This window comes from Corylus avellana, chromosome ca5 (assembly GCF_901000735.1).
Source record: "Corylus avellana chromosome ca5, CavTom2PMs-1.0".
Taxonomy (NCBI): Eukaryota; Viridiplantae; Streptophyta; class Magnoliopsida; order Fagales; family Betulaceae; genus Corylus; species Corylus avellana.
The window spans coordinates 10010494-10037874 of NC_081545.1; the positions used below are offsets into that span (position 1 = coordinate 10010494).

The 27381-nt window shown below is 34.8% G+C and overlaps 2 protein-coding genes and 1 non-coding gene across 3 annotated transcripts in view; all 3 read right to left on the minus strand.

Annotated features, from left to right (window-relative positions):
* Positions 1 to 2727: 2727 nt before the first annotated feature.
* On the minus strand, positions 2728 to 2834 carry LOC132183479 (small nucleolar RNA R71). The gene has a single exon (XR_009440443.1). It is a non-coding gene; the product is annotated as a small nucleolar RNA R71 (small nucleolar RNA).
* Positions 2835 to 14969: 12135 nt separating this feature from the next.
* Positions 14970 to 21040, minus strand: LOC132183028 (wax ester synthase/diacylglycerol acyltransferase 4-like). The gene is made up of 5 exons (XM_059596419.1): positions 20836 to 21040; positions 18845 to 19417; positions 16974 to 17327; positions 16328 to 16465; positions 14970 to 15273 (listed from the first exon to the last, which is right to left on the minus strand). Exons 1-5 carry the CDS (start codon positions 21022 to 21024, stop codon positions 15109 to 15111), a joined length of 1419 nt encoding a protein of 472 aa, XP_059452402.1. The 5' UTR covers positions 21025 to 21040; the 3' UTR covers positions 14970 to 15108.
* A 4782-nt stretch (positions 21041 to 25822) lies between these two features.
* LOC132182726 (wax ester synthase/diacylglycerol acyltransferase 4-like) overlaps positions 25823 to 27381 on the minus strand; it is a 4854-nt gene continuing 3295 nt past the window's right edge. The window contains 3 exon segments of the mRNA XM_059596049.1: positions 25823 to 26104; positions 26799 to 26936; positions 27095 to 27371. Of these exon segments, the coding sequence (XP_059452032.1) occupies positions 25958 to 26104; positions 26799 to 26936; positions 27095 to 27371 (562 nt within the window). The 3' untranslated portion in view covers positions 25823 to 25957.

Sequence of the window (27381 nt, forward strand, 5' to 3'; positions counted from 1 at the left end):
CCAAAACTGTATCGGTCCACCGAGTCGACATTCACAGACAATATGCACAACAACATAAACAATGCTGGTAAAAAAAACCAGGGGAATACTTGTTCTATCTTACACAAAGTGATACAGATATCACCCTCAAGTTGGTTCATATCCTCTTGTGTCAATGTTTTTAAACGTATGCCCATGAAGAATGCATACAACTCAACCAGAGCCCTAACCACGTTACTTAACAGGGATCCACGCAACGCAATAGGCAGAAGCTGTTACATCAATACGTGGCTGTCATGACTCTTCAAACCCACAATCGTACGTTCCTGAAGTTTTATACATTAGGAAAAGTTCGAGGCATATCTGTCGGGCACCCTTACATCTTGGAATACTTTCAAGAAATTAGTTTTATCTGCATTAAACATCGTGTGACAAGCTGCTGACATATATGTTTTCCCATTCTCGCCTGTGAACGAATGAAGTTTAGGTCTCAAACTCATTTCACACAAGTCTTTATGGGATTTGAGGTTGTCCTTCATTTTCCCTTTAATGTCCAGTATTGTGTCAAGTATATTGTCCATTACATTTTTTCTCTATGTGCATGTAACGCCCCAAAAATTAATTAACTGGTAATTAATTCCACGGTTCGTCTCCCAGCCTTATCCCTCACAGAACAAGACTCAGGGATCTTTACTCCTCAAAAAGAGAGGATACTGAGTGATAAGTGCTAAAATATTCATATTTTCAGCTCTTAACTTGCATGTTCTATTCCTTTCGTTTTACTTAATTAGGCCATTTTAATTCATTTTTGTGTTTTTCATACTTTTACAGGCTTTTGGAAGAAAATGAAGTAAAAATAGGTGATTTGTGCCCAAAAGAGAAAATGAAGACAATTAGAGCTCCCTGGTATTGCGATCAATCGCAGGGTACCTGCTATCGAGCGCAATACCCGAGAGGACATAGCAGCAAATAGGCCAGGAGCGATCGAGTGTATGCCAAAAGAAGGAACGATCGCAGACATGCGATCGAGCGCACACGGGCTGCGATCAAGCGCATCCGTGCACAGGAGACTTATCAAGTGGCGGCTAGATTGACAATATTTCCATATTAGGGTTTTCCAATTCCAAGTTGTAATAGGTCTCAAAACCCTACGAATTCCCTAGGTTTACTACTTTGTCTAGGACTTCTAAAGCCTATAAATAGACCCTTAAGCCTCTAGAATTGGGAGACTGGGGGAAGGAGAAGAATAGGAGCTCTTCAAGTTCAAGTCTCGGGTTTATTCTTTTCTTTTCTTTAATTTATGTTTAACATCAACTTTATGTGTAGCTAATTTACTTAGTAGGGCTAGATTGAAGCCCTAGTTATGTTAAATTAATATTTCAATCTTGGCGCCTTGTGATGATCTTGTTGTGCTATTTAACTTGATTAATACCTACTTGCATGAATTCCTCATATGTGTGTGCCTGATCAACATGTGCATGTGGTATGGACTAGTTAGTTAGATCAATTTGAATGACCGAGTTCTGGGTTTAACTTAAGTAACAAAAGAATCCACACCGCGATTCTTGGGTTAATCAACAGGGGGAACCGGAAGTATACACCCATTCCCTAGGCCTCGTGTGTTTGTTGATTTCTATAGAACATATGATTTTCTAAAGAACAACTTAGTATATACCATGCGAAATCCTTTAGGAAAGAAAAGAGTTAGAGTATACACCCATGCCTAACTCGTTGCTTAGGGAAATCTATAGCTTAAGGAGTATACACCCATGCCCTTAGGTTGGCCAACATTAGATATGCATAACATGATCAAAGCATTGGCATATTGTTATATCAATTGAATATAATTAGTGGTGGATATCAAAGCTCTACTCGTTTTATTATTATCAACTCAATCTCTAATTTACTTAAGGAAATTATTTTTAAACGGAAATTCAGCAATCCTCATGGGAATGATCCTACACTTGCACCATATACTACTATGTTGACCTTGTACACTTGCAGGTAAAACATACAAATATTTACCTATTAATTTAGGTAGATTTTTGCACAACAAGTTTTTGGCGCTGTTGCCGGGGATTGTTTGATTTTGTTTGGAATTTTTGTTTCCTTTAATTTAATTTTGCTTTTAAATTTTTCTGTTTTTATAGTCTTTTCCACAGTTCCTGTTTTACCTCTGGAGGTGCGATCGATCGCCCAACCAAAGCGATCGAGCGCATCAGTGCAATCGAACGCACCTTACGGTGCGATCAATCGCACATCCAGAGAGCATCACAGTTACTGCACTAATTACAGAACTGATTTATTTCTTTTATTTTTCTTTTTCTTTTTCTTTTGTTATTTCATTTTCTTTTTGTTTTAATCATGTTGGGAAACACTACACCTCCAGTGCGAAGACCTATGGAAAGTTCATTCATTTCCCAGATCCTCAACCAGCCATCATGCATTAATTTCCAACCCATTTTGCAGAGTAGTTACGATTTATCTCCGTTGCTCAATATGATTCCACACTATAAAGGCACACCTACAGAGAATCCATATTGGCATATTCGAGAAGTCTGTGATCTCTGCAGGACTCAAAATGTTCAGGGTTTAACTCCAGAAGAAATCAGGTTAATCCTCTTTCCTTTTTCTTTAAAAGATAATGCTAAGATATGGTACAATTCTTTGGCCACAGGTTGTATTCACACTTGGGATGAGATGGCCACAAAGTTCTTAAAGAAATTTTTCCCAGCCCACAAGACAAGGCAATTGAGAAGGGAAATTATGACTTTCCAGCAAAGAGATAGAGACCTTTTCTTTGAGGCATGGGAACACTTTAATGGGCTACTTCTCAGATGCCCTCATCATAATATATCTCAAGACGATCAGGTATTGGCATTCTATGAGGGTTTAAATGATCCTAACAAGAGTCTTGTTGATTTAGCTTGTGATAGCATGTTGATGGAGAAAAGCAGCAAGGAAACCATGGAGCTCTTCGAGACATTGAGTGAGCACTCCGAACAATTCCCATCTTAAGGGAGACAAGGATTCAAAGGAAAAGACATACATGAAGAGAGCACCAATGGTGGAATTCAGGCTCAAATGGCTGCCATGGAGAAAACGCTGGACATGTTCATGAAAGCTATGACTAATCATAGTTCAACAAGTTACACAAGTCGAGGTATGTGCCATATGTTCCCATATTGACCACACCACTAAGACTTATCCCATGTTTTCAATTGCAGATCAAGAGTCATCTCTCATCAAGTTGTCCCAACATTATCATAAAGAGGAGCCACCTCCCATCAATTGGCCTCAACAATACCACGAAGAAGAGTGTCAAAGTCAATTTGTTGCCAATCCTAATGAACAATACATGGAGGAAGAGTGCACTTATCATCATGAGCAAGCAATTACCACATTAAGGAGTGAAGAAGCGATTGAAAATCAATGGGAAGAGAGGAAGGAGGAGCAAACTAAGGTTCTAGAGGAGCCACATCAGGAAAAGGAAGAGAGCGCTGAGACTTTTTCAGCATCAGCTCCTATTCTCGAATTACCAAGAGTCCAAGAGAGAAGTCATCTGGGGTTATGTGATGAGCAATTTGAGGACATCAAGATAGAGAAGCTTCCTAAGTTTTCTTCTTACTATATTCCAGTTCATGATTCCCCACCGGATGAGCAACTGTTTGAGAAAGCTCAGAGTGGTCTCCCCCAATCTAGAAACACTCAAAATCACCTTGCAACTAAAAAGATCCATTCTCCTTGGTGCAAGAGAAGAAAAGACTGGTGCTTCAAGTTTAAAAGTGCCACAGTCTGGCTGAAGACGTTAAACTTAGCGCTCATGGGAAGCACCCCATAGCATATCCTTTTTATTTTGTTGTTTGTTCTATTTTGTTTTTGTTTTCCTATGTGTTTTACTTTACTTCGGTGTTTTAGTGTTTCAAGTCTTTTGTCATGTTTTTACATTCTATTACTGCGATCGATAGCAACGTGCGTGCGATCGAGCGCAGGTCTTCACTTGTGGTTCATTGCATTCTACTATAGCGATCAAGCGCACCCTGAGTACGATAGAGTGCAGTAACCGACTTTTGGCTGTTCTACATTATGTTAGTGCAATCGAACGCACGTCGAGCGCACATCACCCACACATGCACAGCCTTGCGCAAGTACGATCGAGCGCACCATGCTTGCGATCGAGCGCACTTGGGCAGCTGATAAGTGCCAAATATTGCATATTTGGACTCCTTTATTTACATTAGTTAATCCTTTAGCTGTGGCGTTATTTAATATTTTGTGTTAGTTTTGTGTTTTTAGTATTTTGTAGGTCATTGAAGAAAAACTGCAGCTTTAAAGGGAAAAATGCAAAGTTTGGAAGAAAGAATACTTTGAGAAGATCTAGATTGTGTGGTTAAGTCTAACCAAATCCAAGAAAAGGTTAAATCAGATTAAAGTTCAGATTGTATAAGATTTCGGATCGGATTCAAATTCAGATTCTGCACATGTCTTAGTATTTTGACCATAACTCTCTGCTCAAATATCGGATTGAAGTGATTCAAACGGTATTGGAAAGCTAGCTCAAAATAATACAATTTGTTGTGAAATAGGATTTTCGTAATTCAGACGATTTCTATGCCAAAATCGCCCCACAATTAAAGGATACAAATCTGGACGAATCCTATTCCGATTTCAGACTTCTATTTTGACTGGGAGACAGACCTTCGAATTATCTAGGTTTACTTGGGCTTCTAGGACTTCCCTAAGCCTATAAATAGACTTCTTTGCATTCAAGAAAGAGACACAATCCCAGAGAGCAAAATTCTTTTGTTTAGTTTTTCTTTAGGTTTAGGTTTAGGTTTAGATTTTATTTTTATGTGGAGCTAAATTCCCAACTAAGGTTGGGGATGAAGCCTCACCGATGAAGAACAACATCACTTTTATGTAAGTTTTTATTATTCTGATTTTATTGGGTTTTATATTTTAATTGTTTTACTTCTAATCAATTGTATGGAGTGATTCTTGGATATCTCTTGTGATTCAAGGATACATGTGATGATTTGAGATAATTTCATATGATTGATTGCTTGGCTTTTAACTCATAAAAATTGGATATCCCTTGTGATTTGTTCTACGGATACATCTGGTGTTTCAATTGAATTTGGATTCCTTTTGTGATTTGGTCAATGAATGGATACATGGGATGGTTTTGATTAATTCTTTGAAGCATAGTAAAACATATCTATGATTTAATTTGTGAGAACTTCGGATTAATATTGATGAACATAAAGTATGTTGTTATGATTTGGTGAGTGTGAATTCCCAAACCTTAGTACCTTTATCCTTAGATTTACTTATTTTAATTAGTTTATGTTTATCCTTTAATTTTCAAAACTCAAAAATCAAAACCCTTTTGGAACTAGATTAGGATTTAATTAGTTTAGATATGAATTGCTCTTTCAAAAATACAATTCTCTGTGGGATCGACCTCGCACTTGCAATCCATTAAACTACAATTGATTCGTGCACTTGCGAGTTAAATAAATTTGCACAACAGCAGCATCCCATAGTTATCTTTTTATTTGTTTTGTTTCTTTTTACTTGTGTGTTTCCTTATTTTGTAGGGACAAGTGTGCTTTGATTCAAGTTTGGGGGTGTGCTATGAGCCATGCTTTCCAAGACTATGTCGTCCATCTCCCGGGTACATTCTTTCCTTTACTTAGACACATTGAGGACAATGTGTCATTTAAGTTTGGGGGTATGGGCATACATGTTCACACACACTTTGTCCCAATTTCATGTTATTTGTTTTGTGTTTGTTTGTTTATTTGAAAAAATAAAAAATAAAAAATAAAAAATAAAGTTTGTGCATGTTCATGTTTGCTCTAAAAATTTTAAGTTGATCTAAAAGAATTGTGGCTTGAATTCATCAGTGAGCTTAAAATTTTGAACACATGATCTGATGAGTGAATTTGTTAGTTTGGCTACTTGTTGAGGATAGTTGAAAAATCACATGTTTGATCTGATCACACAAGTACATTAGCACATAATTTGTGAGGAATGACATGAGGTCTAATATGTGTTTTTCTGCATCTTGGATGAAATTGGATGACTTTTAGATGACACTATGGCATATATAGTGATGAAAAGAAAAAAAAAAAAAAAAGATATGAAATAAATGATCATTGATGGCTTTTCATTGAGTAACTAGACCTCTTGCCTCAAAGCATCGAGTGTTCACGTCAAAAGGTAAAAATTTTGGATTTGATCAATATCATGGTTAGTTGGTTTTGTAGCCTTTTTGACTCGAGTTAATAGGTCCTTAAGGGTGTCTCTACACCTAATGCCCTAAAACCACTTGGTTTGGGAGTCATTGACTTAACACTCGCTACAAGGGTCAAATAGAAAGCTTAAGGGAACCAACATTGAATAACCTGACCAAAAGAAGAAGAAGAAAAAAAAAAAAAATTCCCAGTGTGTCATTCTAATAGGAACTTCAGTGAATTCTGACATAAGGAGACATTGCATATTGGAAAGATTTGGAAGCCTCATAATTTTGTACTAGTTCACTGTACATAATTTTCGAACTTGTGATGCTTTAGCATGTCCTTGGTAAGTAATTGCACTTGGAGATTCCAAGTTATTGTGAAGATGGGGTTCATCTTTTTAAACTTGCTGATGAATGAAAATCATAATCTTGAAGTGATGCTTTAACTTTTGGAATAACATGAACTCTTGCATGATGTTTGTGGGTAACATTTCTGGAAAACCCTCACGAGACTTCACTCGTCCACTAGGGAATTCCTAGTGGTTTAAAAAGCTTGTTGCATACGCTAAATGCAATCGTACATCCCACGAAAGATGGATTTATCTATTGTTTTCTGTTTTTCCATTGTTTTTAGTTTTGTATTGCTAAGGGACTAGCAATATGTAAGTTTGGGGGTGTCATAAGTGCTAAAATATTCATATTTTCAGCCCTTAACTTGCATGTTTTATTCCTTTGGTTTTACTTAATTAGGTCATTTTAATTCATTTTTGTGTTTTTCATACTTTTACAGGCTTTTGGAAGAAAATGAAGTAAAACTAGGTGATTTGAGCCCAAAAGATAAAATGAAGACAATTGGAGCTCTCTGGTGCTGCGATCAATCGCAGGGTACCTGCGATAAAGCGCAATACCCGAGAGGACATAGCAGCAAATAGGCCAGGAGTGATCGAGCGCATGCCAAAAGAAGGAACGATCGCAAACATGCGATCGAGCGCACACGGGCTGTGATCGAGCGTTCCTGGGTGCAGGAGACTTATCAAGTGGCGGCTAGATTGACAATATTTCCATATTAGGGTTTTCCAATTCCAATTTGTAATAGGTCTCAAAACCCTACGAATTCTCTAGGTTTACTGCTTTGTCTAGGACTTCTAAAGCCTATAAATAGACCTTTAAGCCTCTAGAATTGGGAGACTGGGGGAAGGAGAAGAATAGGAGCTCTTCAAGTTCAAGTCTCGGGTTTATTCTTTTCTTTTCTTTTATTTTATGTTTAACATCAACTTTATGTGTAGCTAATTTACTTAGTAAGGCTAGATTGAAGCCCTAGTTATGTTAAATTAATATTTCCATATTGACGCCTTGTGATGATCTTGTTGTGCTATTTAACTTGATTAATACCTGCTTGCATGAATTCCTCATATGTGTGTGCTTGATCAACATGTGCATGTGGTATGAACTAGTTAGTTAGATCAATTTGGATGATCGAGTCTTGGGTTTAACTTAAGTAACAACAGAATCCACACCGCGATTCTTGGGTTAATCAACATGGGGAACCGGGAGGATACACCCATGCCCTAGGCCTCGTGTGTTTGTCGATTTCCATAGAACATATGCTTTTTTAAAGAACAACTTAGCATGTACCATGCGAAATCCTTTAGGAAAGAAATGAGTTAGAGTATACACCCATGCCTAACTCGTTGCTTAGGAAAATCTATAGCTTAAGGAGTATACACCCATGCCCTTAGGTTGGCAAACATTAGATATGCATAACATGATCAAAGCATTGGCATATTGTTATATTAATTGAATATAATTAGCGGTTGATATCAAAGCTCTACTCGTTTTATTATTATTAACTCAATCTCTAATTTACTTAAGGAAATTATTTTTAAACGGAAATTCAGCAATCCTTATGGGAATGATCTTGTATTTGCACCATGTACTACTATGTTGACAACACAACTTATAAGTACTAGTTATCATGAGTGCTCGCCTAAGCTTGCAATAAGTCCTCAAGCATCTGCCGGGTCGAATTCTCCAAAATAACTGAAAGCTGTGCGGTATCGATCTCTGCTAAAAGTTGTACATAATACAAGGGTAAGTTCGACGACTTAGTGAGTATAAATGCACATGGCGTACCTGTCATTAAATAGTGAACTCTGTTGTTTATAAAACACATGCAACATTATGAGATGACAGTTTATCATGGATGTAATATAAATATAATATATGCTTATAATCATGAGTAACAATAATAGTTTAACCGTATAGTGTACTCGAGATTTTACCCATTCTTAGCAGGGTTGGCGCTGTCTCGAGGGACCTGTAATACAACATAAATGCCCCGGATATTGCACGCTACCGTCCATCCCATTAGTGGCACAACCGAGTCTGACCTCGGGTGGCCCACACCACTAATGATGTACGTCTTGTAGTGACCATCCATTAGGGAATGGCTGCCCCTGGTCACAAAACTATTGGATCCAAAGCTTACACACATTTGACCATAAAGTTAACCTGTATAGTAAGCCCATGGCCGTTATCCCGCATATACCGGTGTACCATGTCATACGATGCAATTAATCTTATCAGTCTTTTACATGCATAGTTTTACAATCCCTATTGTTATCTTGTTAATCAACACACGTTTTCACAAAGAGAATTCACAGTAATTCCAAAATGTATTTCATAAGAGTTGCAAAATATGCATATTTGATATATATATATATATATATATATATATATATATAAAATAGACGTGCAATGCGGGCAAAGTAACAACAAGCATCCTTGTAAGTTTGAACTCACCTGGGTTATAAGGCTCCTTCATAAAATTCCCTTGAGGCTCCATACCTCGAATACTCTTTAAAGCCAAAACCTCCAAGAATCACCTCTCCTTCTCCAAGACTCACAAAACACACTCACACAGAGGATTTCAGAGAGCCTAGGGGCGAAAATGAGGCTTAACGTTGAGGGTAGGGTGTATTTATAGGTGAGAAAAAGCAAAGGGCGCTACTAACTATTCTGAAAAGTAGCGGACGTCTGGTACTATTGGGGCGTATGTTCGGTACTATTTACCCAGCGGTCCAAAGGTTGTAGCGTACGTCCAGGTATTATCTAGGGGTTAACCCAAAAGTAGCGTATGTGCAGTACTATCGGGGTGTATGTCCGTGTACTATTTGCATAGTACGACGTACTATTGGCAGAGTATGTCTGATGGTCTCCCAGCGTACATCCTCACTTACAAACAAGAGCATACGTACAGTGGTCCTTGGATGTATGTCCGGTCCGAAAGTCTAAAATTTCCAAAATGCCCTTCTAGCTGTCCTTAGTGACCTAAAGTCCAAATTAACCCTCTAACTAAGCTACCTAAGCTTAGTTAATTATTTGGATCACTACAATGCATGACATCAAGGTTGTACCGTAATAAATTATCTTTTCAATATGTCAACCTAAAGAAAATACTTTTCTTCTTCTACACTACTTGATTAGCCGCTGCTTGTCGTTTCTCAGGAGTCCTCTTCCGCTTCTTTGACTTACCAGCGCTCTTTGACTTACCAGCGTTCTCATCCCTAAATACCCTCTCATCTAATTGTCTCAGAATTTTATCTTCATCTGGCACATCGGGGCACGTTCTAGTTCTTGGGCACCGTCAAATGTTCTTCTATTCTTTCTACACACGTGATCCATAGGCAACCATCACCTATGCCCCCATAAAACAATATTTATGGCCATGTTTTAACCATGTAGACCTTGTTGAATACATACAGTAAGAACATGCCTTTTCATCCCTAGTAGGCCATCCAGACAAATCTACGCATGTAGGGAAGTCATTAATTGTCCACATCAACTGCGCTCATAACACAAAAGATTTTTTCATGGAGACATCAAATGTGCGTACCCCTACATTCCATAAGTCCTGTAAGTCCAACATTAAGGGTTGAAGGTAGACATCTATATTCATTCTAGGTGAAGTTGGGCTTGAGATAATCAGGGATAATATGAAAGACGATTGTTTCATACACATCCAAGGAGGCAAGTTGTACAGAACAAGCATTACATGACAAGTACTATGGGATGTGTTCATGTTCCCAAAAGGATTAAATCCATCCGAGGCTAGACCAAGCCTTACATTTAGGGCTGTTAAGTGAGCGAAGCGTCTCGTGAGCAAGTTCGGGCTCGGCTCGCATAAGCTCGGCTCGTGCTCGACTCGAATATTAAATGAAGCGCTTCATGAACACAAATCCTGGCTCGAATATTAAACGAAGCAAGCTCGGCTCGACTCGGCTAAGCTCGTGAACAGCTCGTATAAGCTCGTGTATATATATATAAACTAAGGAATACATAATTAATTATAAATCTCATAATTATTAAAACCTTAAAATTGCATTTATATTTAAGCGTTAGAGAATGAAAAATTCTAAACCCTTCGTGATCAAAGAAAGAGAGCAATCATTAAAAAGACCTCGATTCAATTAGAGCAGACCCAAACGAAAGGAAGAAGAATCAAGCAGAAACTATTGAGGGAGATTGCGAAAGGCATAAACTATTGAAGAATCAAACAGACTCAAACACTATCACTACCTGTCTAGTGAGCGAGAGTGAGAGAGTGGGAAATGAGAGTTCAGGTGCAAGATCCGTTGTGACTGATGAGGGGGATTGAGAGAGAGACGTTAAAAAAATATTTTTTTGTAGGGGGCGTTGTCCCAATGCAGTCTGAATGCAACCTATTAACTTGTTCCACATTGTTAAGAAAACATCAATCTCCAAGTTTGCTTATCTATAAAATGATGCATATCCTCTCTCTTTGAAACCAAATGCCTTACTGTATTGACTCACACTCCATACTCTACTAGCCAGGCTAAACAAATACTCATATGCAAACTAACTTCTTAAGCCGTTTAAGAGTACTTGAAGTTAAAAAAAAAAATTTTAAAACAAAAACATTAAATATAAGAGCCAGCTCGCGAGCTGGCTCGGCTCGACTTATTATTAGCTCGAGCTCGATTTTTTTGGCTCGCCCTTGAGCTCGACTCGAGCTCGAGCTCAAGTAAAATTTAAACGAGCCAAGCCTGAACAAGGGAAGCTCGCTCAAGCTCGGCTCGTTTACACCCCTACTTACATTCCTGCTGTCTGATGAAAATCTCGAATGTAAATTACTGAATGACTTCCATGCTTCACCATCGGCCGGATGCCTCAGTACGTCGTTCTTTGTGTGGCCATCTGTATGCAACCTCATATGGGGCGCAGTATGCTATGACATAAACAGCCTTTATAGTCGTGGTATGAGTGGAAACCACCGCAACACCTTCACCGGACGTTTCTCAAACGATATGAGTTGACCAACCTCGTCTAAATTAATTTCATCCTTCCATTTAGATTTCCACAAATTGTACAGAAATCTAACTCCACATTATCATTCCAGAATAACATATAATCATTACAACAAACCAAAATCTTCTCATATCCGAGGCCCATGTTAAGGTGACACGTTTTACAGTGGCAATGAATTAAATTATCAGGGCTTCTACAGTTCCTAACTGCAAAGTCCACGAAGGATTTACAGCCGTCCATGTATTCCTTCGAATCCCTATACTTTGTCATCCAACTTTTATCCGTAGTGTGAATACATTAGGAACAAATATATAATACTTAAAGAAGAACAAATAAATAAATAAATTTATTTTGTCTAAATTCATACCAATAAATATTGTCCAAATTTAAATGCATTTGTTATGGGGACCTTAATTAAAATAAATCTAGGTTAGTTTTTTTATTTATTTATTTTTTATTTTTATAATATTTACATAATCAGAATTTTAAAAACCTAAACAAAATTATAATCCAACAAATAATTACAGAATTCTAAAATCTAATTAAACACAAAATAACAAACCTAAAATCTAAATAAAAAATCTAACATCTAAATAACAAATCAAGTAAAATTTTTTTTGTCTAAATTCAAACCAATAAATATTGTCCAACTTTAAATGCATTTCTTATGGGGCCCTAAATAAAATAAATCTATGTTAGTTTTTTCTTTTCTTTTTTAACATTTACATAATATGAATTTCAAAACCTAAACAAAATTTTCCATTAATATATATATATATTGCATGCATGCTCATATATAACAAACCTAGCTAGCTACCATACAAAAAAAAAAAAGAAACTATAAATCAAATTTCAAACAAATATATAATACTTAATAAAACCAAATAAATAAATAAGTTCACAAATATATATATATATATATATATATATATATATATATATAGAGAGAGAGAGAGAGAGAGAGAGAGAGGAGATGGCCAGAGGGAGATAGCTAGATTGCCCAAGGGGGAGAGAGACCAGCGTCGAAGAGGGAGAGAGAGAGTGAGACTGATGGAGCGAGAGAACTGTTTGCCCAAGAGAAAGAAGAGAAGAAGAAGAAAGGAAGGAGGGCTGTTTGAAGGTGCGGGTACAGGCGCACGCTGATTCCCCATGCAAACCCTTTGGTGATGTGTGAGGAACCAGCACGTCGCCATTTAGTGACGTGCCATGGTGGCATATCACCCATTGTTGACGTGCCATGATGGTACGTCACCTATTTCGTGACGTGTGATGGTGGCACGTCACTACTGCGGTGACATGTCACTGTGGCATGTCAGTACTTAGTGACGTGTCACTATGACACGTCACCAAATGGGTGACATGCTACAGTGACACGTCACCAATTGGTGGCATGTTTGTACAACACGTCATTATTATTATTATTATTATTATTTTTTTCAGAATTTTTGTTTTAAAATTGGTGACGTGTGGAAAAAAACACGTCACCACTTTTTTTATTTAATTAATTTATTTTTTTTGTTTTGTTTTCTTGGCTTACAATTCTTTTAATTGCGTTTTAAATGTAGTGATGTGTTAAACTTTAACACGTCACTAAGTAGTAATGTGTTAAAGTTCACACATCACTAATTGGTGATGTGTAAACTTTGACACATCACTAAAAAAATTAGTGACATGTTTGAAATTAACAAGTCACCAATTGTTGGGCTTTTAAAAAAAACCTACACTGTAGACACGTCACTAAATCTCTAGTTTTTGTAATGAGATAAGCAATCACACACGATACAAAAATTTAAGTGGTTCGGCTTAACAACTTACATCCACTATTGGAAATGACCCAGAGAAAAGTTACTATCAAAAGATGAGTACAATAGAATAATAGGGTGAAAAGGCCACTCAAACCTAAGCCCCAATAGTACAATAGAATAATAGGGTGAAAATGCCACTCAAACCTAAGCCCCAATACATCAAATTCTCACATTCAACTTTCTTTTCTTTTTTTCTTTTTTTTTTTTTTTTTCTTTTTTTTGGCACACACTCACTTACGTTTTTGGCACACCTTCAAAGGCTCATGCTGCAAGCCTTTTATAAGGCACTAAAGTCGGCCAAGAGAATACAAGGGCATTTGTGGAATATCCCATGATTGAATTAAGGGCAGTATGTGAAATGTGCACAATTTTGGGCTAATTAAGAATGAATTAACATTTACATATCTATTATTATCGTAAACCCAAAGCATAGATAAAAACAATCAAAATTACACATTATAAAAGTAAAATTTTATTAATTTTATGTGGCATCTCACATTAAATGAAGGGATTATAAAGATATTTACGATTATTAAATCCTATATTTACTAAATTTTATAAGTAATTTTAAAAAGTTCAAATTACATTCTCTTTTGAAGTAATAGCGAAATATGGACTTGGCTTACCTGAGATTTCTTTTCTAATAATGTAAGTAAAAAGAAAAAAACACCGTCAAATCTCACGTTTAACTCCCGTCAATTTCTTTTGTTTTTTTCTACCCAAACCACAAGCCGTCTTCTTTCTTTTCTCACCATATCCAAAATCAAATATTGCACTGCTTATCCTCTGCACCTTAAAGCATTCTTCTGAAGTTTATCTCCAGTAAGAAGACTATGGTCTATGAGAGTGTTTTTAAGCTCCTTGAGGATGAAACATCATTTACAATGCAAGTTTTCTTTCTCGGGGGAGTAGAAACCCCAATTCTCTTCTGCAACAAAGAGTTGAATCCAAAAATCATGACATCTACTGGATTAAAACCCTCAACTGCAACACCAATTTCCACCCTAGAGAAGATCCCCCACAACACATCCAGAGCCACAAGCAAAACAAAAAATTTAAACCAAGATCTGAAAGGGATTTTTTTGCGCAAAGAAGGAGGGGAATGGGATGGTGGAAGAAAGGCCAGGGAATGAAGCAAAAAAGTTCGAAGCAATTTTGCTGGAAAATAGATTTTGAATTTCATCTTCATTCACCCATTTCTTCTTACATCATCCAACTTACAACCACCTCCAGATTTCAACCAATGCAGAGGATAACTGCGGCCTCGCACTCGTCGGTAACTCTCTGGACCCCGGTGGATAAGGCAACCTTTTTTTTTTTACGAAGAGTTAAAAAACCCTTGAAAGATAAATCCCAGCAGTAGAACAAACTACCGCAGATATGCAGTAGTTTTGTCTACCACATGTAAGCCTCTCCCGCGAAATATATGTAGTCGGTTAGTACATGACTTCTTCTCTAAAGCAATAGGACAATGGAGAATAGCTGGCTGGGCCCAACATCAAGACTTGATGATTTAAGTCACACGTTAACAATATTTAATTCTCTATCTCTATTTTGAAACCAACCAAAAAATAAAATAAAATTGTAAATCATTCTCTTGTTAATTAGCCAAATTCAAATCTTATTACTCGAAACTAATATAAAAACATTCTTTCAACTAGTTACTAGTCCATTCACAATCATAACAAGATTGGAAGTATTCATTTTGGTTACCAAATAACAATTCATTTTAAATGATGCATATAAAAACCGTCAAATTAAAGTTTTCTGTGGGGGAAGTTCATCGGCGGCTTGAAGCATCATCTCAAAGGCATTCTCCACCCATGACTTGAACTTTTGGGGATCAAGGAATCCCTTTTCTATCCCAGCAGAGACCCTCAGATTTCTCATATAACTTACTATTGTTATATTAAGATTCTGCAAACCCATCAAAAAAAAAAAAAGAAAAACTTGTTACAACGACCCATAAATTACAATGTGAAATTTGCACAGAAACCGTGGTTTATTTTGTTCCAAACTTAATTATAGTTGTAATCAATAATAAAATATCTGAGAAAGTGCAACACCAATGACGTTAGCCCTTCACAAATCCATGTTAAGAAATTAAAGTATTTATTCTTTTATAGTTGATATTTTGTGTGCTATTTTATAGTTGTAAATCGAAACACTTATTTGAATTATGTAAGAAAGAGTTGAATGGACAGAAAATTAACATCAAAGTAGTCCTTAATTATAGGGGCACTTATCTAGAGAAAACCCAACAAAATCACATGCTCTTCGTTTTATAATGCAAATAGGTGACGTCACCATAAGTTATTCATGGAATTGGATCTTCTCCGAATATTTAGTTAATGACCAAGATCTTTCTAGAGAGATTTTGGGACTATAAATTTGACATTTGTCCCATTAATATAAATAATAATAAAATATTATTTATATTTTAAAAATAATTAAAAATTAAAAAAATCAAAAATCAAAAAAATATTTTTGAAAAAAAAAAAAGCAAGGGTGGGCCGAAGCCACCCCCAAGGGGTGGTTGCAGCCGGCCGAAGCCACCTCCATGGCCCTTGGGGTGGATCAGCTATACCCCCAAGGCTCAAATAGTGTTTTTTGTTTTATTATTTTATTATTTTTTTTATTTGGCCCTTGGAGGTGGCTCGGGTGGCTTTGGCCACCCCCAGCCCCAACTGGGGTGGCCCTCGCTTTTTTTTTTTTTTAATTGTTTATTATTTTTAAAATATAAATAATATTTTATTATTATTATTTATATTAATAGGACAGATGTTTCATTTATGGGCCTAAGATCTCTCTAGAGAGATCTTGGCCATTAACTAAATATTCTTCAATCCAAAATAGATTGTAGAGAATCCTATTCCGTTATTCATCCTTGTTTAATTAAGATAAGATGACCACAAATTAATTGTAAATTTTAATTTCTTTCAAAAGCCCTATATTAAAGGACTTGCCTTACCTGAGGTACACCAACTGTCATAAAATATATGCCTTTAATCGGATAATTAGCCACAATTGCCTTTTCAACTGGCCCAATCACATTCGAGATACTCATACTGGAGTTCTTCGATGTCCGATGGATGTATCTAGCTACCGCCTGTATTATTGGCATACCCACATTATGAGAAATTTATAGTATGGTATTTCAAAATTAAAATAACAATCAATTTTAGACAAATAGTTGATAATATTAAGTATAATTCTATATATTTCTTTGTAATTTGAAAAGATTGCTTTTGAAGTTTTATATAACTTTTGGATATCACAATAGACGCACCAAATCGAATTAAATGTGGCCTGCCTAGCAACTAATAAACCAACCTATAAGGTATTGTAGAATAACAAATATGTAAGTAACCAGAATTAACATTTAAACTATGAAGGGTCTTTTTAATTGGTGACGGTGTGAATAGTAAAAAGGGCACTACACCCTTTTCCAGTCTATGCAATTTTTACCATTTTAAAAACGTCACTAAAGGAACGTTACAAACCATATAGTGACGTTTTTTGGCCCAAAAACATCACTATATGGCAGTCATTAAACTCCTATATTTTTTGTAGTGGTTACTTAATAAGTATCAAATGATTGATGATAGAATATGTACCTCAGGTCCTCTAAGTTTCTTCATAATCTCCAAAAGCTTGCTGGTGAGATAAACGTCTAATGAGCTTCTCTTCCTCTTGATTATCTTGTGTGCTTCCCACACAAACTCAAGTGGGTCTAAGGATTTAGGATCCTTAAACTTTGGAATTGGAACATGTAAGAAGGCGAATCGGTTCCCCCATGGAGCCTCTGAGTCAGTTTCAACCATCTCTTTGACTGACTTGTACTCCCTAATCATCCTTGTGTTGAGCAACACCAAGGCTGTGGATTGTGCTTTACTTGATTCATTGCTTATCTCTTGCATGCATAATCGGGTGCCCAAGAAGATTATTCCAGTTATTACATCATTTGTTGTCTGGACACTTGGGAAAATACAGTTAAGTTGTTGAGCTATAATTAAGAAACTAACTCTAACCTTACAACTATCATATTATGATCAAATAAATCTTGTGATCAAAAGCATAGAATCTCATCTAACTTAAAGCCACTAATAAACATAACCGTTGGGAGCTACTAAAAAGTTCCTAATATAAGAGATAATTGCTTTGTGGTTCTTAGCTAGCCAACTAGATTTGGAAAAAATCATAAATGGTAGTAGTGAATATGACGTAGTGGAAGACTAAAGTAACTAATTAAAGAGCAGTGTCTTTGATTTTGCAAGGAGAAACGTCTTTGTCTTCTAGCCAAAAAGATAAAAACAAGCTCGCATGCTAAAAGAAAAATAAAACTCCGTAGAGTATTTGAGAAAAAAATTCTGATTTGATAATAATTCAATTTATAAGTTATACATAATAGGCTAGCCTATTTATAGAAGAGAAATCCTTGTAATAAAGTAAACGTAATCCTTATAGTAATAGTAAACATAATTTTAGTAACAATAGTAAACTTAAGATCCTAAGAAAATGAAAATAATTAAAGCAAATCTAAGTTATTTAACCCTATTAAGGAAAGGAAATAAATAAAATAAAATAAAATCCTAATATAAAATTAACAATCAGCAAGAATCATAACAATCTTTCATTTTGTACTTCCATTATCTGAAAAACAGGTAAAATTCTGATCAAGCGGTGCTAGCTGCTCCAATATTATTTTTGATATTTTCCTTATTTTCGTTTTTATTGAAAATATAGGTATATATCGTCCAGAATATGTCATTATTGGATTCACATTGATATTGCAACATGGGGAATGCTAGGTGCATGCATGCTCTCCTGATGTTTTTATTGTGTTCTCTTGGACCTAGGTGAATATTATTTTATAACAAACAAAAAAGACAATTGCTCTTATTTCTCTCACCTGGTTTTTATAAAATAATATACACTTATGACTAGGAAGACACAAAGAGTACACTAGAAAAACACCTAACATTTCTGTTGCTACAAAATCATAAAGTAAAAAATTTAAATTGGGCAGGAGAGAATTCCTCTAATTTAGTCTATTAACTATTTTTTAACTGAAAATCACATGTTCTAAAGACATTGTCAATTTAATAGATTAGATAAAATAAAAAATTATTAAAAAAAAAAAAAAGAATTCAAACTCAATTTGGAAGAAAATTTTGTCCTTCACAAAAACCGTATGAGTAATGTTACTACTATTTACACCCAATATTTCATATTAGTTGACACGGTGTGTTTCGGTGTGAAAAAATGGTGTAAAGAGTAGCATTACTCAAATGATATTAATTTTGAACAAAAAAAAAAAAAATGCATTAATTACTTTGCACTATTCCATATATTGCACTATCAATTCTATTCCTTTCAAAAAAAAAAAAAAAAAAAACTATCAATTCTATTATGTATGCTACTGCTTGTGCTCGATCAGTTATATATGTTTTTTTTTTCTAATTTCAGTTATATATGTTGATCTTACCAATCCAAGCTTGGCCTTTATGTGTTGGATATGATCAAGAGAGAATGTCATGGTTGATATTGTGATTGGTCGATACTCAACTCCTTCTTCCCCGGACCTTATTGGTGTCCGATCATCTTTAACCAAAGTGCTCTTCAAAAAGCTCCGTCCAAAATCAGATATAGAGTTAAAGATCAAGGGAAAGATTTGAAACACTCTTGCACGATCACTTGTATTATCACTTTCTAGTTTTGTGTGTGGGCGTGACGGCAATGTTAAGGGAGCAGAAGGATTATCAGCACTTTGTAGACAAGAAAGAAGTGCACCCATGAGAGAGTAGCCATCACCAAGCGAATGATGAAGCTTGAATATGATATTACCAGCTGCATTGCTTGTTGGATACTTGAATACGTGAACTTCCCATAGTGGTTTGCTTTGGGGAAAGTGATCCATTGCTACCTTTGACAAGTAGTCGTCAAGATATGCATCGTATGATGTGGGTGACAATCCGGCAGGGAAAATGGGGACATTAATATGGTCTTCAAGCTTCACTTCTACTCTTTTCCATTGTCTATCACCTTTTTGGTCCATAACCTATTCCACAAGTGTGATGGGGTAAATAAAAAATTAATCTTTTTGCTCTACCCTACAAATTGTACATTTGAAAGTCAGTAATATATAGACAAAATTAAAGATAACATTTGCTATTTTCCCTAAAAAACGGGAACACATAAGAAGACAAGATGATCATACCACATGGAGAGAAAAAGAAAAGGACAATGTTATAGCATTTCTCAAAAAACTGAAAATTCCTATAAGAGTGTGTAGTTTTTCAGTATTACTCTTTCTATAATAGCCTAAGAAAAAAAAAAGTGTCTTGTCTATAGTAAAGTTTGATTTTATCATTCCAAATTATCATTCTTTTTGTAATATCGCATAAAATTTTTAATTTAAACAAGGATAAAGTTTTTCTTCAAACTGAATTGGAGAATTTTCCTTCAATCTAATCTTTAAAAGTGACATGTATTTATAAATATTTATGATGCACATTTTTTTTAATAACAGGGACGAAGTTAGAATAAATTTTATTAAAAACTCATGTGCATCTCACATGTTATTAAAAAAATGGACTCATATCACTTTTATAAACTAGCTAGATTGAAAGAAATTGCCTTATCAAGTGGCCACCACAACGGGCCAAGGATAATTGCCTCAAGTTAACCAGTTTTAGAAATTAACGTGATAAAATCTGGAATTTATTTGATCTAATTTAATGGAAAAAAATATATTATTATTATCATGATATACCTTCATAAACACGTGTCCAAAGTTTGGAGTCAATTGGACTTCGTTTGGGGGTCCAATTAAAATAGAAAAGAAAAACGTACTTGAAACTTCAACTTTTGGTACTTGAAACTTACCTTTTTCTTCTTCTACGAATATAAGACATGCGTTGTTGGCCATAACTACAACCCCATAACGCTAAACAAACTTAGTGCTGTGGATGGACTAAAGAATTATTACATGCGTTGTTGGCCAGCTGAAATCAATTTTGTTTGATAGTACGTATAATATATAAAATATCAAACAAATAAAGAATTATAAACACAAAAAAGCAAAAGAGATAAAATTTTTTTTAGGATTTTATACATGCATGCTACGTCATTTTTTTTATTCTTTTTTTCTGTTTTTCTAAACCTTAATTCCTAGAATATCAAATGGACTCTTCTCATTTCATTTTGCTTGAGACCTTTTACCATTTCTTTAATACAAACACCCTTTTCATATGTCATTGCCTTAATTGGCCTAACCATGCATATGCATGGAGCCGACCATGACCACCACCACCACCGACTGTCGTTGATGTTCCCGGCCGCTTCTAAATCAGAATCCCACGGCCATATATGGACGAAACATAGAAGTGGTGGTGGTGGATTTGAGACTACATGCATAAACCAGAGAAAAATATGTAACATAAAAAGGAAAACATAAGAGAGAGAGAGAGGGGGCACCATGACGGAGGAGAAGCGTGGATTGATAGGGAGGAATAAATCCTTGAGCAAAGATATGGCATGCATGTGGATGTCGGTGATAATTGGAACTTCAATTTCCAAAACGGTGAGAATAGATACAGATAATGCAGAGCTGTAGAGGTATTGTGCAGTTGGACTCATTGGCTCCAATCCTTCCTTCAACTCCATAATGCTTTTCGTCTTTCTGGCCTTCAATATTTGTCTTGCACTCCCACTCGGACAAGTAATTTAATATGGGAGCAATTGCTCACAAAATTAAAGTAGCTTGCCACTCCTGCGGATTTGGATCATCTTTTTATCCTCTTTTATCATCCTAAAGCTGATGTGGCTTTCAAAATCACCATTGAATTAAAATTCAAGTATGATTCATCTAAAATTTAATGATGATTTTAAAAGTCACATCAGCTTTAAGAGAATAAGAAAATGATAAAAAGATGGTACCTACCATTACTCATATTTAAATTATAGCTTGCGGCTTGAGCATGCTCTAACCATTTAAAGTTAGAGCATATATATTAGGGCCCGGTCTAACTAGGGGCCGTCCTTAATTAAAAATATTAAAAGATAATAAAGTAAAATACAGCTACTCCTTGATTCTTGAACCTTACCCTTCAGTCATTTTAATTTTCAATTAATTGGGATTTTCTGTCAAGATTGAAAATGGAGAATGAAGAGTTTATTGCATTAATGATTCAAGTGTTATAATTAACAAACTAACTTAACCAGCTGCCAGGTAGCTAACTAAGCCTCCGTTTGTTTCGATGCAAAATATTATTCATAAGAAAATGTTTTCAACTAAAAATATTTTTTTGAAAATTGATTTTCCAAAAAACATTTTCCAATGTTTGACGCATACGGAAAATCACAATTTATGATAATGTCCCGACCGGGTTCCAGCAACAACCTCACTAGGTCCGGCGAATCCCGATCGGCTCCTGACGAAGTCCCAACGGTTGTTTAGTTGGGTCCCAGCAAAGTACCAATGGTAGCCCGACCAGGTCCTTGTGAATCCCAACCACCCGCCGTGTCTCGATCGGGTCCTAGTGGTGCGAGACCAAGTCCAGCTAGTGGCCTTAATTACCAGGTCCTAGCAAAGGCCGGACGGTAGCCTGACGAGTTCTGATCGAGCCCTAGCAAAGTCCCAACTAGGTTCCCATGAACTCCGAGTGGTGGCCCGACGAGTCCAGATCAAGTCCCAGCAAGGTGCATACTATGTCTTGATTGGGTCCCAACAGGGTCTTGACCGTGTCCCGACAGGGTCCTGGTGAAATCCGGGCGGGGTCCCGACGATGTCTCAATTGGGTGTGTCGATTTGAAAATAAGATGCTTCAACTCGAAAAATAGTTTACTGCTTTTAAAAATGAAAACTATTTTTCGAAAATTAAAAAGGCTTTTTTAGTTAAACTGAAAATATTTTATAGTAAATATTATTTTCAATCACACCAAACACCTGAAAATATGAAAAACAAAAATTATTTTACGAGTCTAAGATAGCAATAATCTGCAACCTGTCTAACTAATTTCCTGCTGATTCACCACGTGTTACTGCAGTGCTCAATAGTTGGTTTCACCTGATTAATTCCTATTGGTTGTTGGCTGTTACACGTCCCAAATTGTAGACAAAGTGGTCATGCATAAGGAATCATTGGCTCTAACCCTACCTTGAACTCCATAATTGTATTTGTTTTTAAGCTTTTAGTTATTTTGCAGTAACTTTGTGACTTGGAAAATTAATTACACCTCAAAGTTGTGGCAGTCGTTTTTGTTGAGCATAAATATGTGTGTAAAATAGTTGAGTTTCACATAAAAAAAGATGTGCCACAACTCATAAAAATATGGTGTTTTATCATGCAACAATATGGGTTCAATAAAATACTTCCCAAAGTCTAATAATCTCCCTAACACACTTTTCATAAAAAATGAACATATTGAGATCCTATCTATTTAAAATAAGTGATTCTTATCTTCTTACTTGTGGTTGTTTAGGTGTTGTTGTTTGGGTTGCTCAGCCTTTTTGTATTTTTATCTTGTTATAATTTTTCTTTTCACTCTCCATATTTAAAAAAATAAAAAACAAAAACAAAAGTTATTCCCTCCCCACCCGCAATAAATGCCAATTAAAACTTGAGATCCAAGTCAAAATATTTATGTCCAATAATTCATGTGGTCTATTGAGGTTTCTTTTGAAGAAGGGAATAATTAATGACTTTGTAGCCCGACCTATGTATTTATATAAAACTATGGCCGTCTCCCACCATTATTGATACATGAAAGAGAAGAGAGAGATTATTTTTTTTTCGGCTGCCCCATTTTTCACAACTGCAAAAATCTTCGTTCATTTCAGTTGACTTTTCAGTTTTATAGCATGAGAGAGTTAGAGAAATGTTCCCTTTTGTGAAGAACTCTCTTTAATTTGTCGGACTGTGAGAATTTGGATGCAAGCTGAAATTTTGGATTTTGAGTTTTATAATTTATTTTTCATAGCGAAATTTCTTTTGGTCATATTTATCTATGAACGGAGACTTGTTAAGCTAAGCTAGAAAAATTTTAGTGTTTTGTATAATTGGCTTATTTTATTTAATTGTGAGTTTTTTTTTTTTTTTTAACGAGATGACTTCTGCAAAATTTAATGTAGAAAAGTTTGATAGTCAAAATAATTTCGGTTTGTAACATTTCAAGATGCGGGCTTTGTTGTGACAACAACGCTTGACGAAGATTTTGGATAGTGTGGTGCCATTAACATGATTCTTTAAAAAAAAGGAAAGTGGTTTCTGCCATTTGGGTTAGGGTGGCCTGCGAGCTACCTCCAAAGGTGGTGGAGGGCGGCTTGACCGGCAGCTATACCTTTCCCTTCTTTTACATTATTTTTTTTTTAATAAAAAAAAATTAATTCTTTAGTTTTTTATTTTTTTTAATTTATATTTTAGTTTCTAAAATAATAATGATATATATATATATATATATATATATATATATAAATCTGGCCTTTGTGATACACTTTGGTTATTTTATGGGCTACGTTAACACATTTTGAACATTTTGGAGCTCTTCCAAAAATGGCTGTTAGTTTGGGTGGCTTTTTTATATTTTTCCATTAATAAAATAAAAAACTGAAAAAAATTAAAATTTTCTTAAAAAAAAAATCGTTTTTAGTTTTTTTACTTTGATATATATTTATTTATTTTTATTAAGAATGACGCATGTCACCATTTTTATTGGCGTTGATGTGACATTTAACCGAATTAGTCAAATTTTTTAATGAAATTTGACTCCAAGAACTAAATTTTTTTTTGGCATTTCTTAGGAACCTCTAATTTCCCTTTTATATGACAAGAATGGATTTATAATTCAGGTCAACTACAAGGTTTGATTTTTCATTTATCATTTTTTTATACTGCATAAGCGATATGTAATTTAGGCCAACAATGGTAACTAATTTTTTATTTATTCCAAAAAAAATTGTATTTATTCATCCCTTGTTTTTTATTTTTATTTTTCTTTGTTTAAAAAATAGTTTAGTTTATTTTTTATTTTATTAATTTTATATTTTAGTTTTTAAAAGAATAGGGGTATTATATGAATATTAAAAAAATGTGGCATTTTTTACAAACTTTGGTAGTTTGATGGGCTAGTTTAGTAACTTTTGAACATTGTGGGGCTTTATCGCAAACGACTGTTAGTTTTGGGGGCTTCTTTATATTTTTCCGTTTTATTAATTTTTTAATTTTAGTTTTTAAAAGAATAAGGGCATTATAGGAATATAAAAAAATATGTGGCCTTTTTGACAGACTTTGGTAGTTTGATGGGCTATTTAATTTAGCACATTTCGAACATTGTGGGACTCTTTCAAAAACAGCATTTAGTTTTGGGGGATATTTTTTATATTTTTCCTTTTAATTTTTCAAATTTATATAGATATTTTTGTCTTATTGAAAAATTTGTAAGATCATTTTGGTCTTTTTGTTGGTTTTGAGAGGGACATTGACAATGGGGTGGTAGTTTGAAAGAGTTATGTTTACTTTTCCATAAAATTAATGATAATGATCAAGACTTAATTGTATTTTGTTCAAAATTATATTTCTTCGATAATTTCATTAACTCAATGTTGTACAGTAGAGATATCATCTCCTTAGCTGACGTTAAGTTTGCTTCGAATTCTTTGTAGTTAAGGATAAGATTGAATGAGAAATCTAATGTTGATCAAGCTCAAAGTTTATTTGTTAAAGGTATTTCCAAAAATTAGTCGATCCATTGACAGAAACTCAAGCAATGGCAAAGAAAAATACGAGGCCAACTACAGTCGTAGTCTAAAATGAAAGTTAAGTGTTACTATTACAAAAAAATGGGCATTATAAAGTTGAGTGCTTGAAGTTGAAAAATAAAGGAGAAGATGATAAGTCAAGTTCTTCTTTTGTTGCTAGTGTTGTGGGAAAAAATAAAAAATAAAATTGACGGTTCATAAATTATCCTTACAGCTAATATTTCTAGTAGTCACTTTAATGACAAGTGAGTCCTTGATTATCACTATACATTTCATACGTGCCCTAAAAGAGATTGAATTACTACATATGAGTCAATCAATAGTTGGTTCAGTCTTCATAAGTAATTAACAAATGTAGCCTCTAACATTTTTGGTATTGGTAAAATCATAATAAGGATAAATGACATAATTGTTATTTAGTCCTTTTGACAGAATTCGAGATATACCGTATTTTTTTTTAATTATTATTAATAAATTGAGATCTAAAATTAATTCTTAATCTTTGATTGTGGTAAAAATCTCTATTTTGAAACCGACCAAAAAAAAATTGTAAACCATTCTCTTTTTAATTAGCCAAAGGCCGAGGTTGATCATCATAGAAACTAGTGCCACACACGATATGTAGTATAGAACCACATATAAGTAATTCAAATTGTATTACGCAACCAAAAGTTAAAAGAAAAAAAAAAAAAAAAAAGCCAAAAATATAAAAACATTCTTTCAACTAGTTATAACTAGTCCATTCATAATCATAACAGGATTGGAAATATTCATTATGCTTACCAAATAACAATTCAGTATACTTGATGCATATAAAAACCTTCAAATTAAAGTTTTCCGTCAGGGAAGTTCATCTACGGCTTTGAGCATCATCTTAAAGGCATTTTCTATGCATGACTTGAACTTTTGGGGATCAAGGAATCCCTTTTCTATTCCGGCACAGACCCTCAAATTTCCCATATAACTTGTGATTGTTATAGTAAGATTCTGCAAACCCACAATAGTAATAATTATTATTATTATTACAACAGCCCATAAACTATAATTAGAAATTTGAACAGAAACCATGGTTTATTTGTTCCGAAATTATCATTGTAATCAATAATAAAATATCTGAGTAAGTGTAACACCAACGATGTTAGCCCTTCAAAAATCGAAGTTAAGAAGTAAAAGTATTTTAGGGGAATACTAGGTGTTCTCCTAAATCCTAATGTTCCCGTCCTCCGACGTAGATATTATTTTCTAAAAATCATCTGAAAAAAAAATAAGGGTCAGTTTCTTTTTACTTTTTAAGAAAATAATATCCATCTTGGACAAGAAGAACATAAAGAGAACATCGTGGTTCTTTTATAGTTGATATTTAATTTTGTATGCTGTTTTATAGTTGTAAATTTGAATTATGTAAGAAAAAGAGTTGAATGGACAACAAATTAACATCAAAGCAGTCCTTATCAACTTATAGGGGCACTTATCTAGAGAAGAACCAACAAAATCACATGCTCTTTATTTTATAATGCAAATATATGACGTCTACCTAAAAATATGCCACAAGTACTGATTCAACCTTGTCTAATTAAGAGATATGATGGCCACAAATTAAATGTTAATTTTTATGTCTATCAAAAGCTCAATATCAAAAACATAAAAGGAAAATTGGATAGTAATACAATTTTAATATTACCTGAGGCCCACCAACTGTCATAGAATATAGGCCTTTAACGGGATATTTAGACACAATCGCCTTTTCAGTTGGCCCGATCACGTTTGAGACCGTCATACTGGAGTTACTTAGTGTCCCATAGATGTATCTAGCAACAGCCTGTATTATTTGCATGCCCATATGAAGAGAAATTTCTGATATGGCAATCTTTCAAAAATAACAAAAATATGTTTCCATATATATAAGTATAACTAATATTAAAATGAAGTTACATAATGTTTTGAAAAATATCAAATGATTGATTATAGAATATGTACCTCAGGGCCTCTAAATTTCTTCATAATCTCCAAAAGCCTGCTGGTAAGATAAACATCTAATGAGCTTCTTTTCCTCTTGATTATCTTGTGTGCTTCCCACACAAACTCAATTGGGTCTAAAGATTTAGGATCCTTAAACTTTGGAATTGGCACATGTAAGAAGGCAAATCGGTTTCCCCATGGAGCCTCTGAGTCAGGTTCAACCATCTCCTTCACTGACTTGTATGCCCTTATCATCCTTGTGTTGAGCAACACTAAGGCTGTGGAATTTGCTTTGCTTGATTCAT